The 20,489-nt window shown below is 44.3% G+C and overlaps 1 protein-coding gene across 1 annotated transcript; it reads left to right on the plus strand.

Annotated features, from left to right (window-relative positions):
• Positions 1-246: 246 nt before the first annotated feature.
• MAPK6 (mitogen-activated protein kinase 6) lies at positions 247-14,178 on the plus strand. Its single transcript, XM_088519461.1, has 6 exons — positions 247-374; positions 5,087-6,287; positions 7,503-7,647; positions 10,172-10,336; positions 10,945-11,146; positions 11,807-14,178. The coding sequence occupies exons 2-6, from the start codon at positions 5,733-5,735 to the stop codon at positions 12,903-12,905; spliced, it is 2,166 nt and encodes a 721-aa protein (XP_088375587.1). The 5' UTR covers positions 247-374; positions 5,087-5,732; the 3' UTR covers positions 12,906-14,178.
• The last annotated feature ends 6,311 nt before the right edge of the window (positions 14,179-20,489 follow it).

Genomic DNA, 20,489 nt, shown 5'->3' on the forward strand with positions numbered 1-20,489 from the left:
TTGCCGAGGGCGCTCGGGCCCCGCGCGCGGCCCAAGGCCGCACGTGGCGGTAGGGGCAGCGCGAGGCCGGGCAGCGGGCGCGGAGCTCGGGCGCGGGCAGCGCGGAGCCCCGCCCCGGGCAGCCGGCAGCCTGCGGCGGCGCGCGGGGCCCAGCGCCCCCCTGCGCGGCGCGGCGCGGGGCAGGGCCCGCCCGTCCCGGCGCCGCCCCGCGGAGGCGGCCCCGCCGCGCCCCGCCCCGCGCTGCCCTCCGAGCCGGGTTACATGGCGGCGGCTGCGGCGGCGGCGGCTGCGAGCAGGCGGGCGGGAGCCGGTGGCGGGGCCGCGGGGCCCGGCCGTGCGAGCAGCGCAGCCCCTTGATGAGCCCGGCACGGCCCGTGAGTGCGGCGGCGCCGCGGGGGGGGGCTCGGCCGGCCGCGCGCCCCGCTCCGCTCCGCGCCCGCCGCGGCTCCGCCGCACAAAGGCGCTTTGTTCCCTCCGCCGCCCCCCCGGCCCGCTCCGCCGGCCCTCGCGGCCGGCGCGGCCCCTCCGCAGTGCGGCGGGCGGGCCGAGGCGGCGGCGGCGGCGGCGTGAGGGAGCCGGGCGGGCAGCGCGGCGGGGGGAGGCCGAGGCGGCAGCGGCAGCGCCGGGTAACGGTCGCCGGCAGCCGCTGCCCGGGGAGGGGGAGGGCGGCGCGGCCAAGCCGGGCCGGGGGGCGCTTGGCCGCGGGCGGAGCTGGCGCGGCCCTGGCTCGCGGAGCCGGTCGCTGGCGCGAGGCGGGCAGCGAGGGTGGCCCCGGGCGGGCGGCGGGGCTCGCGTTGCCGCCGCTCGGCGCCCAGGTCGCCCCTCTGGCGCCTTCCGGCCGGCTGCAAGCGGCGCCCCGGGCGCCCCGGCAGGTTGTGGCGGCGCCTCCGCGAGGCTGCGACACCCACGGCGGGTTCGTGCCCCGTCGGGGCGCCGCGGGGCTCCCCGCTTGGCGGCGGCGGCGCGAGGCCGCGAGCAGCGGCCGCTTGGCGGGTCGCGCCGTGACTCCCGCTGCCCGCGGCCTGCAACGTGGCCGCTGCCCTCGCAGGGGGGCCCCGCGGGCGGCGCTGCGCGGGGCCCTGCCGGCCCTCCCGGCCCTCCCGCCGGCCGTGGCGTGGGCGCCCGCGGCTGCGTCACCCGGCCGAGCTCCGGGTTGTTTGGATTCCATCACAAGTCAGTGCCGCGTGTGCGGCGGTGCCTCCGCGCGCATCCTGTTTCCTGCCACGGCGATAAAGGCGCGCGGCGGGCGGGCCCGCCGGTCACCTCCGCTCTGCTCCGCTCCGCGCGCGGGGGCTGAGCGGCCCCGGCCGGGAGAGCACGTGGGGAATCGGCGTCCCTGCCCTCCCCGGGAGCGCGGAGGGAGCGAGGAACAAATGTGCCCTTTTGTTAAAAGGGACGGTCCTGTTTCAATGACAGACAGTCTGAGCGAAAACATCTGTGCCTGCATGAATAGATAACCCATCGAGCGCAAATCAGGCTCATAAAAATTAGTACAGTGTGTGTGTTTTCTTTTTGAAAGTGATTTGCTTTTTAATACTATATGTTATGCCATCACGTTAGGCTGTCAGTGCTATGCAAGTTGTACTGAATATTCATAAGTGTTAGGGTGTGTTGTACGACTGAAGATCTCTCCTTTTTTTTCCGTGTATTTTCAAGGTAGGCAGATGGAGTGAGGGCTAGGACTTTGATTGGAAGTGAATAACCTGTACAGTTAATGTGTTTGTGTCATCCTTTACAAGTGTTAGTGGAAAAAAAAATCCCAGAGCTAACAGGGCTGTAAAATGTGAAGAAAGCTTGCTACTTTGAGGTTATTTTGACACAAGAAAAGCCATAATTTCTGGTTAGCTGGCTGTCCTTTAAGTCTTTTTTTATGCTTTAGTCATAGTCTAAGGAGGTTGGGGATTTCCCGCTTTGTTTTTCCTTGGTGCACAGAACTGCTGTCTGGAGCGTGAGGCTGCTGCTCTCCCGTGCGCGGCGGAGCTGCTGGAGCCGCTCGTGCCTCTGGAGCAGCAGAGCAGCGCGGGCGAGAGCCGCGGGGCTGGCGAGGAGCGGCGGGCGCGGGCAGCGCGGGGTCCGCCTCGGAGCGGGGGGCTCTGCGGCGCCAGGCGCCCGGCTGCCGCGGTTAAAGAAGTGAGCATCGGTGAAAGGAACGACACTGCAAAGCTCAGCTAGTGTGCCGCATTGCCTTAGAAACATGTGTTCGATAAGAGTAAATGAACTTGCTATAATATAGTCACCTGGTTTTTTTCCAGAACAGAATTTTTGATTGTAGTAAATAAAAACTTGTTCTCACAACACTAGATATTTCTTTTTTGTTGGCTATTTCAACTCTGGCCACTTAAAGTTGTCCTCAAAATACTCGTGTTGGTTACTGTGTCTGCTGGATAGATTGGTTGCCTCCTGTTTCAGTTTCCTATGACTATATCCTGTTTTGAATGATTAGGCACTGCCTTTTGTGGCTCATAGTTATATGGGAAGTTTATGTCAGCACAGGGACAATTTGAAGGCTGCAGCAGGCTGCTTAAATTACCAGTGCTTTGTTTTCCTACCAAAGGATGAAATTTTTAGGACTTTTGCTTCAGGAAGTAAGTGGGATGTACTCTGTTTCCCCATGAGGTAAACATTAATGTTGTCACTGCTCTCCCATCTGTTGCTTCAGCCCTTCCTTAGTCTTGGCACAAAGCTGTAAAGTCCGACTTGATGGTGAAGAGATCAGCAGATCTTACTCCTTGCAACCAAAGTGATTTGGGCATCTCCTCGAGTCTGTTCCTCTGTGTTTAATGGAACTGGCTAAAGTAGAGAACCAGGTGTGACACCCAGGAGGTGGAAAAAAACCATTTAGTGTTAGTGCATGTTGAAGACATCAGTGACATGAAATGAGAGGCTTAACTGTGGGAGAATCAAATTGTTCGGATGTTTCTAAGTCCATAGAACACAGTTTATTGGAGGATAATTGAACAAAGGCCTTGGGCCTTGAGTTGGTATGAACTCTAAAGTGTAAGTGTAGGCTCCAAAGATTTACATAACACTTCTGAGGGAATAGGGAATGAAAATGTCTAGAGTGATGTGAGCTAGTTCACAAGCAGTTCAAAACGAGTGAGCATAAGTAACCCATACTTTGTGCTGAGCATGAGGACTTTTTTAGGTTTAAAAAAAGTTTAAAATCAAGATGCTAGCTTTTTAGCTTCTAAAATTGTAAATGATCAAATAATTGATTAATTACCAATGTTGACATTAATATTAAAATGAATTTGGTATTTGTTCTTTAAGCAAGCTTAGAGGTTATTTTAAGAAGAATGTTTATGCTGAAATCTTAAATTGTAATCTGAATTTAAGATAGCGTTTGGGAAAATGTCATCGTTTAGAACTAACTTGTAGTAATGGGGTTACCTCATTAAAGCTTTACTAAGGTTATACTAACCCTCATAAAGCACTGTATAAGTGGGACTCCTCACAGTAGGCTAAGAAAGGACTCACAAGGCAGCGGTCACATGTGCTGCGTAAACAAAACCTTGAAGAGCAGCATTTTTACAGAATGCTACAATAGTGGAAACTTTCAGTTTGGGTGATGGTTATTTAAAAAGAAAAATCCAGTAAAGGATGCGTTTCCTCTTCCTTGCTGTGGTTTGTTGTGCGGCTGCAAAACAGCCCGTGCGCTGGGTGGTGCATGGTCACTGTGTCTTGGTGGTGGTCAGACTTCAGCCTCAGAAATGGTAATATCTTGAGTGTGCTGCTGCACTCTTATTTCCGTCAGTGTGCCATATTCTATGTTTTCTTCGTGCTATTTTGATTATTTTGGCAAATTAAGAGGCCATTATTTAAATATGTTGCTGGTATGTTACTTGCTGACCTTTTAGGAGTGCTGTGACTTGTTTAGCTTGGTCCTGGTTGCTTTGCTGAAATATTAGTGTTATTCTATGGAAGAACACTCAAAGTTTAATTCTAAATTACTTGGCAGTTCGGAGAACGTTCTGTTTATTTAGAGGGCTGTCTGTAGAGCTGAAATGTGTTATCGTAAGACTGAAGATACGACACTTAGTGATCTGATATGAGCTGTAGTTGGTCGGGAAGAAGTTCCCTGAAGTTGGCTCTCACTTATTGCATTGTGTAAGTTACAGCTTTGACTCTTCTGCCTGTGGTATCTCTGTGCTTTTGAAAGAAACCATGAGGATATGGTGCAGATATACAACATGCGGCCCTTATGACTGTGCTCTGCAATTGCAGCTAGGGAAATCTACTGAAAAAACAGCTATTTTTGCTTCATAAATAGTAGTTGTGTTCATTAGAGTATTATACTGATGTTAAAATTAAGGATGTCTGAAAGCGCCCATATGTTAGAGGAAACAGTTACAGAATGCATCAGTCATGCAAAATGTAGTCCCTGTTAGTTTTCTATTACAATCTAGATTGGATTTAAGTGTGAAAATAACTGGTAAAGTAATAATGTACATCTCAGATGTAGAGTAGGACGTGCTTCTGTGGTTTGTGCAACAGTGACTCTGGAGGCAAAATCATGATTTGAGATACTAGTAAACTTTATTTGAAATGATTCAGAGTTTATAATTGATGCTGATGTGTGCTGGAAAATGAATAAATCCTGAGAATGCCCAGGCATTGCCTTTCGTTGTGTCTGGTACACTGTTACCTCTTGTTACGGCAAAAAGGTTAAAGTTTAAAAACCCGATTCTGACTTTGGGAAAAAAAAATGCATGGAAAGAGTTTTTCCAAAATTTGTTTGAGATGCAGGAATTTATCATTGCTGACCGTTTTTTACCCATTACGCTGGAGAAATGCCAATTCTTCTATCATATTCTTTATCAAAACTCTATAGGATTTTTTGATTATGTACCTTATATTCTCAGCGGGTTATATACAAAAGTTTCAAAATATATGTTTAGAAAGGTGGTCTAATGGTAGTTGTATGTTATTTGTGGTTAGTTCAGCAGTTGTGGTGGCTTCTCATTTTGTAAATATGCACTCAATAACTTGCCCGTTTAGCAAAACTTGTCAGGGAGAAGGAAGACTTCTGTGCGTACTGGAAAACTCACCTTTTTTTTTCTCTCTCTCTCTTTCTCTCTCTCTTCAGGTTGTCACGGAATAAAATGGATGGTAGCTTTGATTGTGATTGTGGTGAGCTGGAGCCACCTGATCATTAACAGAAGGCATCTTTTGTAAATCAAGAGCTGCCAGTTTCCCGTTTAACCAGACTGTAAACAAAGGAGAGGAAAGGAAGAAAAGATAGTGCTTACCAGCACCATAGAATGACGCTGCTCAGGACCAGTCCAACACTGAATGTATCTGCACTGTGAGGAGGAGGATGTTAATAGAAGCCTATTATGTGCATATTTATTCACATTTTTGTTAAATGTTAACCAGTTTAGTACAGTAGAGCTGAGTGCATAGTATGTCATTTCATTCCGTTTGAGTTTCTTGTGAGTATTTCCTTTAATGTCTGCAGAAATGCTGCATCTTTCTTGAACTATGAATGCTGCAATCTTTCTATCTTCTGCTCAGTTTGAGTTATAGAGCTTGCAGGCTCTAAATTCAAGGGGACACAACAGGCCTGGCTGGCTCATAATGCAATGAGAGTGTCAAGAATCCATCTTGCAGTCAAAGCCAAGTGTTTCTTCTCCCTTTCTATAAGACCTTTCCTTCAGATACCGGTGGAAGTGTCTCTGCATGTTTACAGAAGCTTGATAGTTTGAGGAAAAAGAAAAGTAAAGAATTTGAAAATGGCAGAAAAATTTGAAAGTCTCATGAACATTCATGGTTTTGATCTGGGCTCTCGGTATATGGACTTGAAACCACTGGGCTGTGGTGGAAATGGCTTAGTTTTTTCTGCTGTCGATAATGACTGTGACAAAAGAGTGGCTGTCAAGAAAATTGTCCTTACAGATCCTCAGAGTGTTAAACATGCTCTACGTGAGATCAAAATTATTAGAAGACTTGACCATGATAACATTGTCAAAGTATTTGAAATTCTTGGTCCTAGTGGAAGCCAGTTAACAGATGACGTGGGCTCCCTTACAGAATTGAACTGTGTTTACATTGTCCAGGAGTACATGGAGACAGATCTGGCTAATCTGCTAGAGCAAGGCCCTTTACTGGAAGATCATGCCAGACTTTTCATGTACCAGCTGCTACGTGGGCTCAAGTATATTCACTCTGCAAATGTTCTGCATAGAGATCTCAAGCCAGCTAATCTCTTCATAAATACGGAAGACTTGGTGCTGAAGATTGGTGATTTTGGTCTTGCACGAATCATGGATCCTCACTATTCCCACAAGGTATGTGGCGAGTGAGAATATCTTAAGTGATAAACTGACTACCGTGCCTTCTTAAAATAGGACCTCTCTCCCCTTCACAGAGTTAGATAAGGCTGCCAGTCCTTGTCTAGGTATTTAAAGTAACATTCACCCTAAATGAGCAGCTGATGGCAGGACTCCAGGAGGGAATGAACTGATCTAACAGCTCAGTGTAGGGTGTACTAATCTATTCTTTCCCTGTTGCCGTCTCTTATCTGGTGCTTGTTAGGATCATTTGAGGGGTCCTCAAGTGAGAGGGTCCTCAAGTGAGACTCAACTCACTTGAAGTTTATATGGAAGAAAGTGGCTTTGTTTGTCAGGACAGCTGGCTTCTAGGACATCAGAAATGTTTTTTTTCATTGGCAAGTTTTGACATTCTTATTCTTGCTATGTAGCCTGATACAGTTCCTGTTTTTAGCCAGTCATTTTACTATACAAAATATCTGTCTAGAATATTTTGGGGTAACTAAAATACATTCCATAAAAGACCTTTTATCAGGTATGATATATTATGTTAAGGTTCATACAACAGAATTCATCTAGGGGCCTGGATTTTCTGGGCCGAACTAAAATGCTTACAAATAGAGTAAAACAGATCTTCAGAAGATGTGTTTTGTCTCAGATGGGAACAGTTTAATTATGGAGACTACAGCAAGTATAATATTATTTTTTCTTCTTTTATTTGGATGTATTCAGAAAAGCAGAGAGTGCACATCGAATAAAGACTCTGAGGGGCGTAAGTATAGAAGCCCTAGATTAGTTCATAGTGACAAATGCATTCATAGTGAGGAGTGTGGCCTGGGTTTTATTTAGAAATGTGGTCTACCTGGTTCAGGCAGTGTTTCATAAGGGAGTTCGTTATTTTATCTTAATTTATTTGCCATTTGGGAGCAAGAAAGCTTTTGCTGAAGTCCCTCATTTGATTAATAAATACTTGCATTTGTATGTTATTGCTGTTCATTCATAAAGATATTGCTGTTCTGTTTGAAAGGTAGAAATAAAAAATGTTATTTATCTGTATGGTATGCTGAGGCAGTGCTGGCATGGAGAATGGCACATTGTCTTGTGCTGTCCTCTCATCCCTGTGAGTGTAAGTCAAAATAGTGCGATGACTAATGTATTAAAAATTAAAAAACGTTCTTCCTGACTGAAGGTAAGCTTCTTTCTTGTTTGTATGTGTTGTTTTGTTTTCATTAGGGCCATCTTTCTGAAGGATTGGTTACTAAATGGTACAGATCACCCCGTCTCTTGCTTTCTCCTAACAACTACACTAAAGCCATTGACATGTGGGCTGCAGGTTGCATCTTTGCTGAAATGCTGACTGGGAAGACCCTCTTTGCAGGTGGGTGGAGTAAGAGTGTGTGCGCATTTTCCTAAAAGAAATGGCACTACTAAATAAACTTATTAAAGAAAGCCTGATTCTCACAGCTAATATCAACAGATAGGAAGCAGTGCTCTAATCTCATAGGATGCAACTGCATTAGTACTTCAGTTAGGATGAGGAACACATTTTGGAAGCAAATCTCTCGATCACAGTCCTGCACCACGTTGCCCGCGGTGCTCCATGTGCTAAATAGTCTTGTTAGATAAAATGAAATTGCCTTCTGCGCTCGAGGAGCTTAGCTCATGTGCTGCAACTGCCGAGGGGCGTTGGGCGCGCGGGAGCGGGTGAGCCAGTCCAGAGCAGACCCCTGAAATGCTCATTTTGTGCCTCGCAGCAGCTGTCTGCTCCAGTTTGCGCCTGGCTTCGCTCCTGTTGGCCTGCACTGCTGTGTGCATATAGACAAAACCTCCCTGAACCGAGCTGGTATTTCAAAGACATGTGGAGTAAAGCCACACCTCTGCAGTACTTCTTAGCTTTATACATCAAGTTAATTAAATTGAGTGCATTTTCTTATTAAAATTATTAATAGATTCCTGTCACCTTGAAGTCACAATTTTATAGAAACTTGCAATTAATATGTGAAGAGGCTTTCTTTAAGTTGCACTAAGTTGACAACTCAGTGAATACTTGAGTAATGTCCTCAGTGTATTAAATGTTCTGCTAATAACAAGTATTTTAGATTTCTACTGTGTCAGAACCTGAAAATGTTGGATCATCTCGTGGAAAACAATGAAAAGCAGGGAAAGCCTGTGAATTTTAGCATTTTTGCATCCAGTGATGCAATTGCTGCCCCTTTTTTTTTTTTTTTTTTTTTTTTTTTTTTTTTTTTGGTAGTTTTTGAAGCAGCGGGATGATGCTGTGTTCTAGTTTGTGCCTGTATCGAAATGACAAAGGGTACTTGCAGGTAATCACTTATTTGTTGCCTATCAGTGTCTGCAATGCTTTTACTTACTTCAGAATGTAAAACCAGCAAGCCACAAAAGCTAACTCACAGTTGTGATATCTGCTGCAGTCCGACCCTCTGGAATCTGATTTATAGTATTATGGACAATTCCGCATGGATTCAGGTGGATTATTTTAAGTCATTTGTAATAGCCTGGAGTAGACAGAGAAAACATTTTTTTTTTCTCAGTCCTGCAGTTAACTTCACATCAGGTCCCTATTTCAATTATGGATTGTAGGTGTCAGTCAAATTTTCCTTAGTGATTTTGCCACCGCTTTTGTTTAAATTATGGCTGATGTGTGGTAGGATGGTCCGTGAGAGTCTGTAGTGTGCAGAATTTCAGATGCTGCAATCTGTTTCTGACCCCGTTTGTTTTTGTATATAATATAACATGCCTCAAACTTTGGTGCTGATTACCCAAAGCCTCTGGTGCAGGATAGGAACATTTGCATGCAAATAATCTTATACATATTAATCTCCTAGCTGAATCTTCAGTGGTGAATGTTTCTGGGAGGTTGACAATAGGTTGCAGTAGACAAGTTTCTTGGTACAACAACTTTAGTGTTGGTATGGAAATAAAGTTAACATTTGTTTACTCAAAATGCATACGCCATTATAGTGGCTTTTTAGTCCAGAGATACTTCAGAGATCATTAGAAGAGAAATAACTTAAATGTTTATTATGATGTTATAAAAACTTACTAAAATACACTGTTTACACAATAAAACAGGAAAGTAACTGATTATATCTGTTTTCAAAGGCAAATATAAAATTTAATTCTAAGGACTCTAACTGCTGATTAAAAGTGTTGTCTTAATATTTTTATTACTGTTTGGCATCTAACATATTTGTGAGTTGTTTTGGTTGGTTGGTTTGTTTTGGTTTCCCCTTCTCCCTTGAATTTTATTTTAAAGTTTCTACCTGTTTACCTTTTCATTGGTGCAGAAGTTAATAGTGTATTACTACTGCAAAATATTTTATATTTTCAGTTAAAATATAGTGTTAAGTTTGGGGTTTATCTTTCAAACTTACACTACTTCTCTGGCAGGTATTTTCATCTTGCATCTGACAGGAATAGAGTCTTCCAGAGCAGAATATTAATATAAAATCAGATAGGTATCCAGCTAAGCTGTCCATGACTGCTTTTATTGATAAGAGACTGTATAAATCAGAAGCAGACCAAGTGTTGCATGAATGAATGAGGTGGATCCACTAACGGGAGCAAGGCTGCAGGGTATTAGCAAAAAGATATTAATGAAGGACCTTGTCCTTGGTTTTGACTTAGGAAAACGTAAGGTTAGGTATCTTGGTTGGTGGGCAGCAGCTCTGTAATTCTTCATATATGACACTATTTTTGAAAGCTTTTTCAGTCCTATTATCATGCCCATTTGCAGCTTCAGATATTCTTCTTTTGCAGGAGCTACTAGTCTCCACAAAAAGTAGTTGCACAGAGCACAGAGTGTCAATGTGTCTTTCATGTACGTGGATCAGGAGTGTTTGAAGTTGAAATGACAGATTGTGTTTTCTTCTGCTGCATAGGTGCACATGAACTTGAACAGATGCAGTTGATTCTAGAATCAATTCCTGTTGTACATGAGGAGGACCGTCAGGAGCTTCTCAATGTAATTCCAGTTTACATTAGAAATGATATGACTGAGCCACACAAACCTTTAACTCAGTTGCTTCCAGGCATCAGTCCTGAAGGTGAGTAGTTCAGAAAAAAATGCTTTTGATTTCAAAAATTATAAAATAATGGCGAACAACATTACAGTGCATATATGTGATTGGTAGAAGTAAATTCTATTCAGAAGGAAGAAAAGTTGTTTTCAGTTGTGGTTAAGAACTGAATTTGGTCATCTTTGAAGCAGAATTTTGCAACTCTGCTGGACCCGTTCCCTCTGTAAGGATGATTAAATTGCTCATATTTAGAGATATTAGCACTCCAAATAAACATTGGATTGAAGTTAGTTTAAAAGAACTGTTTCTCAAAAAAAAGAAAAAAGTAAGAAAGTTCCCAAAACAAAATGTTTTGACTCTTAACTCCTGACTGATAGCCTTGTTTAATGACAGTTATTGGTAGATAATGATTCAACCTGAAGCCTTCTGTCTTTCCTATTTTTTCCACTTTTCTAAGTTCGTGGCTACATATTTTTGTCAGTATAGGATGAGTAGGTGATACTCAGCAGGTGAGCAATTAAGCTTTTAAGCAGATGTTCATCTGTAGAGCAAAGTAGTGCATCTTAAACTTCAATTCTAGGTGCCTGAAATCTCAGCTTGATCCTCTTCGATTGTAACTTGCTTTTTCTCTGCAGCACTGGACTTTTTGGAGCAAATTTTGACATTCAGTCCCATGGATCGATTGACAGCAGAAGAAGCTTTGTCCCATCCTTACATGAGCATTTATTCCTTTCCAACGGATGAGCCGATTTCAAGTCATCCTTTTCACATTGAAGATGAGGTTGATGATATTCTGCTGATGGACGAAAGTCACAGCCATATTTATAATTGGGAAAGGTAAGCTTGCTGCATAGTGCACACACAATGTGACTGAACTGTTGTGTATTTGAGGTCATGGTTACTTCATGGGCAGTAATTCCATTCCTATTTGTTTCTTTTCAAGATAGCCAGGGTATAGGGTTTTTTTAATCTATTTAGGGCGTTGTCACTTGGTTTATGATTTGTTAGACTGATTCGGATGTGCTGATGGATTAGTGAAATAAACTGGGCTCTGGAATCTGTAGTTTAATCTCTGCTTCTTTTTCCTCAAAATACTCCTCTTAAAGGTAAATCTAAAATGAAGTGAATCTTAACTATTTATTGTTATTGTCCAACACTTAGTGCATATAATGGTAAAGAGAATTACAGTAGTCATAAAATGGTAAAAAGAATTACAGTAGTCATACTTAAGGTTGGTTAAGCATGCTTTAAAGAGACATTGTAAATGGAGTAAACTGCTCCATACCTAATTCTGGACTTAGTTTTCCTCAAATTCAGATGTCTCTTTTGGCTATTTAAATTAATCTGTAATAAAGCAATCTTTATGTGAACATGTGAAAGATTTATGTACGATGAATTGCCAGTATTCTCTAAACTGTCAGTACTCTAATCATAACTGTCTGTCTTGGGAGCTAGAAGACTTTTTTAGTCACTAACATTTAGGAAATTATTTTACAGATACCATGAAAGTCAGTTTTCAGACCATGACTGGCCTATTCATAATAACTATGAAGCAGATGAAGTTCAACGTGATCCAAGGGCTCTTTCTGATGTTACTGATGAGGAAGAAGTGCAAGTAGATCCTCGCAAATATTTGGATGGAGATCGTGAAAAGTATATGGAGGATCCTGCTTTTGATACCCACTTCTCTACTGAGCCTTGCTGGCAGTACTCAGATCACCATGAAAACAAATATTGTGATCTGGAATGTAGTCACACTTGTAACTACAAAATGAGGTCATCTTCATACCTAGACAATTTAGTTTTGCGAGACAGCGAAGTTAACCATTACTATGAGCCCAAGCTTATTATAGATCTCTCGAACTGGAAGGAACAGAGCAAAGAAAAGTCTGATAAGAAAGGCAAGTCTAAATGTGAAAAGAATGGATTGGTGAAAGCTCAGATAGCACTCGAGGAAGCATCACAGCAGCTTGTTGAAAAAGAAAGGGAGAAGAATCAAGGATTTGACTTTGATTCATTTATAGCAGAAACCATTCAGCTTAGTTTACAACATGAGTCTACTGATATTGATAAATTAAATGACTTGAATAGCTCAGTGTCTCAACTAGAATTGAAAGGAGTAATATCCAAGTCAGTGAGCAGAGAGAAGCAGGAGAAAGGAATGGCTAATTTGGCACAGTTAGAAGCTCTGTACCAAACTTCTTGGGAGAGTCAGTTTGTAAGTAGTGGGGAAGAGTGCTTCCTCATAGACCAGTTCTGTTGTGAAGTAAGGAAAGATGAACACGCTGAAAAAGAAAATACTTACACCAGTTATTTGGACAAATTTTTTAGTAAGAAAGAAGATGCTGAAATGCTAGAACCTGAGCCAGTAGAAGAGGGGAAGCCTGGGGAGAAGGAGAGAGAAGAGAGCTTTCTCAGTAACAGTGGAGAACTCCTCTTCAACAAGCAGCTTGAGGCTATAGGTATTCCTCAGTTTCACAGCCCTGTTGGCTCGCCCCTGAAATCTATACAGGCCACGTTAACACCTTCTGCTATGAAATCATCTCCCCAGATTCCCCACAAAACATACAGCAGCATTCTGAAACATCTAAATTAAAACACTCAGCAGACATTTCTTTTATATCCATGAGGTGTGTTTGTCTTTTTTTATTACTAGTGTAAGTAATTTTTTTTTTACTTGAATCAAATGGTGTAATTTTGGTATGGATTTCATTAGTTTTCTGTTTACCATTGTTTTTACAATCCAGAATTACTTTCTATACATAAGTTAGTTTTGTTTTTAAACTGGCATGTCGTTTGCACACAAAATTAAAGAATAGAGCAAAATAATGCAAAATGCAGGAGGTAACAAAAATGCACTAAACCAAGTAAAAAAGAAAAATTCTCTCATAAAAAACAGTGTCCATGTTTTGCAGAAAAAGAATCTTGCCTTGAAATTTACACAGTGAGACTGTACATAATTGCATGAAAATATCTATTTTTCCCAAAACATTTTTCATTCATGTGTATTTTAGAGTTTTTCATACTGTACACATTTCTTAGACACATGATACCAGCAGCAACTGAAATGAATGCAGAATTTGGTACGCATGTGTTATCTACCTCAAGGTAACAGCAGTATGTGGCAAAACATTAACCACCCATAGTGCTTCTCATTATGCACTTCTATTTAGCCAGCATTATTGTAGTAGCTATTCTTATTGAAAATCATTCAATATTTATAAATGTTCTGGTATGCATTCTTTATAGTGAAGTGTTAATATGCAGCACTTTTATTTATTTTAGCAGATAAGTGTATTTCTGTAATTATAGAAAGTCAACTGAATTTTTGAGTTACTTTTTCAGATAAAAAAGTTTTTGTTTAGCACTATGGTTTATTGCCTACATAGCTGACTATATATTAACATCGGCTTATTCTGAGGCTGTCAAATACATCTTTTTTTGTTTTGATTTTCATTTCAAGTAAAGCACTCACTGTGTATAGGAATTTGTAATTGGAGGTGCTTGATCTCTACAAAAGAAATTAGGAATTGCTTTATTATAAAATGCTCCTAGAAGTCTTAATTGTGTTCATTTTTTAAAAAATTTGTAATGTTAGTTGTGTGCATGGAAATAATTAAGGTACAACATTACTGTAGGTTAAAGTTCTATATGGTGAGACATTTTGTTTTTACTGTATGTTTTTACTGAATGATTCCTGTCCCCCTCCTTGCCTCCCTCAAAAGCAAGCATGAATAAAATTAGGTTAAATATAGCATGTAGCATCTCAGTCTTTTGAAAATTTGTTTTACCTTCTGATTTTTTGAAATACTGGATGTATCATTGGCTCCCCTGTTTAAAACAAAAGACAAATAAAAACATGGCCAGCAGCTACGCGTGGTGGTTTTGGTGCTTTCTAGGTTTGCAGCCGCCGCAGCGCTGCGGATGCCCGTTGCGGAGGCAGGTCTGCCCGCCTGGAGCCCGCAGCTCGGAGGGCATCGAGGAGGCGGCAGCAGTTGTGGCGTGGGCTGCCCTGGGACTGCCTGGCGCTGGGGATGCAGAGCCCTGCACGCGGACTCCAGGAATCCGGCACTTCCATCCCGGCATGGACTGCTGCAGCCTGCGCCTGGGAAAATCCTGTGTGATCTGCAAAAGCTCAAGTAGGCAGTAGCATCTGTAACTGTGCCTGTTAACTCAGGGGTTTAGGTGAGCGTTACTGTTTGACTGCCTTTTCGTCAGCTGTTGGGACAGAACGTTACCCAAGCGGAGAAACTGCTGAAAGAACATGTGAGCCCCGGCGCGTCCTTGGCACCTGGAGCGAAGGTGAGGTGTCCCTGAGCCAGGACGCGGCCTGGAGCGCTGCCACAGGCCGTGGTGGAAGCAGGACCAGGTAACTGCTGGTGGAGGTTTGGCAGCGCGTAGCCCGAGTTTCTGATCCAACAAGCGCTAGGAAGAGCAGTGTGTGTCCCAGCCCTCGCTCCTTGCGTTGAAAGTGCTCCTCAGGGAGCTTGTTAGCTGTGCAGTAAAGCTGCATCTTTTGGCAAACTCCTACTACTTTTTCCATGACACTGTGTTAGTTCTTCCAGCTTTTCCCAGCCCTGCTCCTCTGGCAGGTAATGGAGCCTACGGCTCTCTTAAAATAGGGAGCTGCACCTTAAACTCACTTGGGGACGTGGGGTGCAGTGCACATTCTTAGCTACGTTATGTAACTGCGTACAGAGTCACCTCATTTCACGTGTACGGAGCTGTGGGGAGGAGGAAACGGGCTCGTCCTTTCTCCTGGGGGAGGGACTGTTCACTAGTGGTGTGATAGTCTGCTTTTTTCTGAGATTGGAGGAAAGCAGTGGGTGGGAAGCACTTAGAAACTGGAAACAGTTCCGTCTAAAGATACACTTTGTGCAACTTTTTTTTTTTTAATTAAAAATAGTGCGTAAGAAGCTTGTGACTCTAGAATGGGAGCATTTGCACTCAGAATCAAGGAGGGAGGAGTCCGATCGTGCCTAAATCCAGCGTGCTGTTCCACTGCCTTTGACATCTAGCTGTGTTGGGGAAGTGCTGTGTGGACGCCCCAGTTTTCTGGATGCAAAGGATGCACGTGGAAAGGATTCCCTCGTAGGGGAGGGTATCGTTCATCCACCTTGCTGCCTCAGTAGCAGTAATTCTCTGTGTGGGGGTGCTTAAAGAAAGTGGGAATGCTTCTCCCAAATCATGCAAGGTTAACTGTACTGCTAGGAACTGTTTGGAGCTTGTTTCTTTCCAGGCAAACTACTGAGGTTTTCCTGGGGGAGTGGGGACCGGCAGTGCAGGGTTTCACGGAGCGCTCCCCGTTTCTGCCCTGCGCTCATCGACCGGGTCGACCCTGGAGCACAAAGTGTGATGGTTACAGGAGCTGGTCTTCAGCTGTGGCCTGGCAACCGAGCTGTCCAAAAACAAATTATGGAAGCGCCTTATAGCATAAGCCAGATAAAGGCACCACTGTTCAATGCCAAGGTGCTTGCCAACTAAAATGAATACCCTTATTTAATAAAAAATTAAGAAATAAGGATGCTGACCATCTGAAAAATACCTCTTCTTCTCTTAAGTGGTCTTTGGTTAACAGGCAACATTTTGAAGCCAGTCTAACTTGAGCTGGAGGAGATGATGTTCGCCCTTATTTGATAGACCAGGGCAGAGAGTGTTAAATGCTGTGTCCTCACACAAGGTCTAATAATTGCGAACTGACGCCAAGATGAACTGTTTGTTCTGAGCAACGGTTGCGATCAGTTGCGATCAGTTAACTTCCTCCGAGCGATATTTAATTTCAATTAAGAAAGACTCGTTGTTTATGATCCCATAGGGTTGTGATCATGGCACATCTCTGCTGGCCGTAGCCAGGAGCAGGACCGGGTGCTGGGGACGGGAGGCGGGCGGGCAGCTCCGCAGCCCCTACGGTGCCTCATCTCGGCCCTCCTTGCTCACCCTGCCCCGGGGAAAACTCATCAGATAGGGCCACGTATGCAGCAGCGGGACCTCTGCCTACGGCTCTATTTGTGTACTTAAATGCATGCTTTTAACCTTGTTTTTACCTTGCTTTCCTGTTGGTCTGCTATTATGGTTTTGTTTGCTGTGCTGCAGAAGTTCTTAGAGCTTAGCCAGCTACGTAAATTGAAAATCCTGCTAAATTCTCATGTCAGCCTGGCTTATTACCTGGAGGCATTATTTTAGGACAGGTTTTTACTGCCTTTTTTTACAAGGTGGAGGGGAGGAGAGTCCTGCTTGCAATTTTCTTTCCATATGGCATGATGCTGGTCTGCAGCTCTGTGGGTTCTTTTTTTGTGCCCCTTCTAAACTCTGTGACACTCAGAGGTAGCAAGTTTTTCCTAACATGGACCTTTCATAGTCAATAGTTTCTAGGCACATATACTAAAAATTCAGGGAGATTTTTCGCTAGGCTCCAGAGGAATACTGTCGCATGCTGCTGTGCAGATCAGTTCTGGGTTACAGGGGAAGAAAGAACATCCCTGAACTGAGTCTGTTCTCCCAACCCTTTTCCCCTGTATTTATGACCATGTTGCTGTTCTAGTGGTGAAGCCTGGAAGTGCTTGTCAAACTTTGAGTTAGATTTTGCACATAATTAAATAACAGAATGGCTGTATTCATCAAAAGATGGTCACAGCAATCCGGAGCCAATTTGTTCTTTATTCCTTGAATTATTCTTATGCTTACATAATCTTGCAGATTCTTGTCTGCTCTTCTAGCACAGTTTGCGTCAGGCTTCAACTGAACAATCCATGAAGTAATGCTGGGGTGTATTTAGTAACAAGCTACACGAGCAACATCACCATTTATACCTAGAATACTTATGCTCTCATTCGAATATCTCTATATTTAAAATGGTTATCTATTTTACTTTGAATGTTATCTGAGAACTCCTTAAAATGTTGACTGTTGAAAGGCTCAACGGTTTCTTTCTTTTGCCAGGGAATTAGTGATAAAAAAATTGCATGCACCAAACAGTACGTGTGTGTGATAGTTCATATGGTCATGGGGATGACCAGGTGGTGCAACATTCTGCAAATAGTTTTGTCGATAGATGGCCATAGTTGTTGCATAATATCATGGTCTTTCCTCTGGACGTGCCCTCTCGCATCCTGACGGCGAAGCAGTCCTCCTCTGGTGAGCATAGAGCTCCTCTGATAATAGCATTCCTCCAGTAATCTCTGTGCTGTTCTACTGCAGCCAAAATTACTTTCAACCTTTATGTCACCTACCCAGAATGTTACAGCTGTTACGAAATATGGCAGCATGTTTTGTTTTTTTCTGCGGTTGGGTGCAGGACAGTGAAATCTTGACTTGGTCGGGTTCAGAGACAGCAATATCACCCCTTGCACAACTACTTCACCCTCCCTGACGTCATTTCCTCTTTTGATAAAATATTCACCTGTGATACAGCTAGTACCAGGCATTGGTGGATGTGCTCCACTGGAAGCGCTTGCTTGAAGAAGCAAGTGTTATTCGTGTTGCTTTCAAGTGGGATTGCAGATTTTTTAAATCTTTTCCTCTGACATTGAATTCCCTCGTACCCCAGAACACAGCACAGGATGGCAGTGCTCCATCTCTGACTGTACCATCTCTCTCCGCAGCAGCAGGGTTAGCAGATTTATCAGCTGCCAGCTGGAATGAAGGTCCATTGAATAAAAGCATGACTATATGGAGAGACACCTGCAGAAGGGCCTTTCCTCCCACACATCTCGCTCTTTGGACTAAGCTACTCTTACTATTGATCTGATCTATACTGCTGTTTCTGTAGCAAGGAATCATTACTAGATTGCTGGTTTTTTTTCAGTTTTTGATTTTGTTTCATAATTGGTGAAGGCTTGATACTGTGAGTCTTAATTTGATATTTTTCCAGATTATTCATGCCTTCAAATGCAATTTTCATTTTCTGAAATTGCTTCTAACATCGGGTTTAGGCCTAGTCTATTCTTCCAGAGATGATTTGTGACTGGGTACAGTCCAGAATGTGTAGGTTGTGTCCCTTCTTCTTGTGTAAAGATTACTGGACCATCTCAGAACCTATACGAAGTCTAATAAAACACAGGCTTTTCTTTATATCTGACTTTTGCAGCGCTGCAGAAGGCATACCCCAAGGCTCTGGTGATGTAAAATGGGGTGTACTCTTCGCTGTACTAATCCCAACATGACTGGTGCAAGAAATGCATATGGTCCTTTGGAGGCACCAGTTTGCTGATAAAGGTGTTTCTGCAGCATAAGTGCGGTCATGTTAAAGCCTCTGTTCTACAAAGTGGTTGATAATAATCCGCTTACAGACACACTTGGAGTTTGCAGCCTTGGGAAGACTTTAGGTATTGATGTTCTGCAATCAGATGCTGGTAATAAAATGTCATTTTCTCATTCAATATTATTGACGATTCAGTTCAAGGTAGATTAATCTTCAACGTGAGTCACTGTTTAAAGACAACATTTCTATTTAATTTATTTCTTGAATTTATCATTTTTAATTGTTTAAAGCCATAGAACTGAATGACAGATTTATTATGACTTCTGTGTTTCTATTTGGATATAAATTTAAATAGTACAGTTCTTCAAATAGCTGGATAACTATTAGGGACATTTTAAAACCTATGATTAAGAAAGCAGGTGGCTTTGTTTTTTATTTTGTGTCATATCTGCGTCTCTGAGGCTTTCGGTTTTTCGTTTTTTCCCTTAGCAAATTCAGTGCTGATACATGTTGAATGATTAAGCTGCTTCTACACACTAGATTATCCTTTGGACATTTGTGTATGATATTTCTCCACTTTTCCGTGATGCTTTGTTTTCTTTCACTTGTTTTGTGCAGGTCACAGGCTACAAGTCCTGTTATGCCAGCAGCAATGGCTCAATGTGACGCATCTGAGGTGAGGATTTGTGCGTGGGACCAAGGTGCCATGGCACACAGCTACTGGCTTACGCGGCACGTGGGGATGTTCTCTGGGTCCTGCTGGCAGCTGCTCCATGCTGCTCTTGTCGTTGCTATCTGCGTAACCTCCAGCATCGAACAGGTTTTCAAAGAGACAAGGTGCAAAACCTTATCACGATCGGCCTAAGGACCCGTAGGAGGGAGGAGAGATGTGTCACCTGGGGCAGGAGATACCGCACAGTGCAATGAACCCTGGAGCTGGGGGAGGCCTGGTGAGCTGGCCCGCACCAGGCGGCTCTCACGCGGGAAAGGCACCGCGAGCTAAGGGCGACACAAGGGAACAGGGACACGTGTGTTATGTGGTTCCTAGGGTTAATCAGTACCTTGCTTAATTTCCCTTTCCTGATAAAGGCATAACTGTAGGAGCAATAAAGGAGGCGCTTTACTTCCTCAGCCACAGCCAGGGCAGTGTGGCAGCACATGGAGACGCCAGGAGCTGTGTGACGCCCCGGTGGCCTGAGGCCTGGTGCGGGCTGGTGGCCATGGAGCAGCGCCGCAGCAGAGCCGCGTGCGAGCGCGACCCCATCGGCCTTCGAAACACCGGCACCGCCGGAGGAGCAGCTTTCCGCCCGGGCTGCCAGGAGTTACAGTGTGTGTTGGCATGGGCAGGAGGAAAAATGTGATGAAAAATAGGAAGATTAAAATAACCGTAGTGAAAACAGGATGTTGGAAAGTTCATACCAGAGGAGCAGCTCGGCGTCGCCTGAAGACGGGCGGCTTGGGAGTGGAGAGGCTGCCAGGCTTGTGCTTGTGCCAGGGCTCTTTTGGGGAAGAAGCCCTGTTTCTGGCGTGTTTAGGGCCATGGTGGGGGCCTGGTCCGAGGTGCTGCAGCTTTTCACCCTGCCCAAACTGTGCTTGCAGTGCTCTGTACACATGGAGCTCAGCACTGGCCTGTGCTCCTCGGCCCATGCTCGCAAACTGCTCCGCGCCTCAGCCCACCATGGTGGCTCGGCAACGGCAGGGGCCGCCGGCGCTGCCACGCAGCAAAAGCAAACACGGACACAGGCTTAACCCCACAGTGAGGGAGTTCGTTGAGCTGCTGCAAAACTCAAACCAAAACTCTCCTTCAGACAGAAGAAACATTTTTTCTTTCTGACCAGCGCTGTGCCTGCTCGGGGCTCCTGTCAGGGGATGCCTGTGTTGGCGCAGCCTGGAGGGCTGGGGCTGCCGTCCTGCGCTCAGTGAGGCGGCTGGGCCTGCAGGCCCATAGGACTGCCCAGGCAGGTCACAGATGCGGCTGCG

This window comes from Tinamus guttatus, unplaced genomic scaffold (genome assembly GCF_059628265.1).
Source record: "Tinamus guttatus ecotype Peru unplaced genomic scaffold, ASM5962826v1 Tinamus_guttatus_pri_ptg000004l, whole genome shotgun sequence".
NCBI classification, from domain to species: domain Eukaryota; kingdom Metazoa; phylum Chordata; class Aves; order Tinamiformes; family Tinamidae; genus Tinamus; species Tinamus guttatus.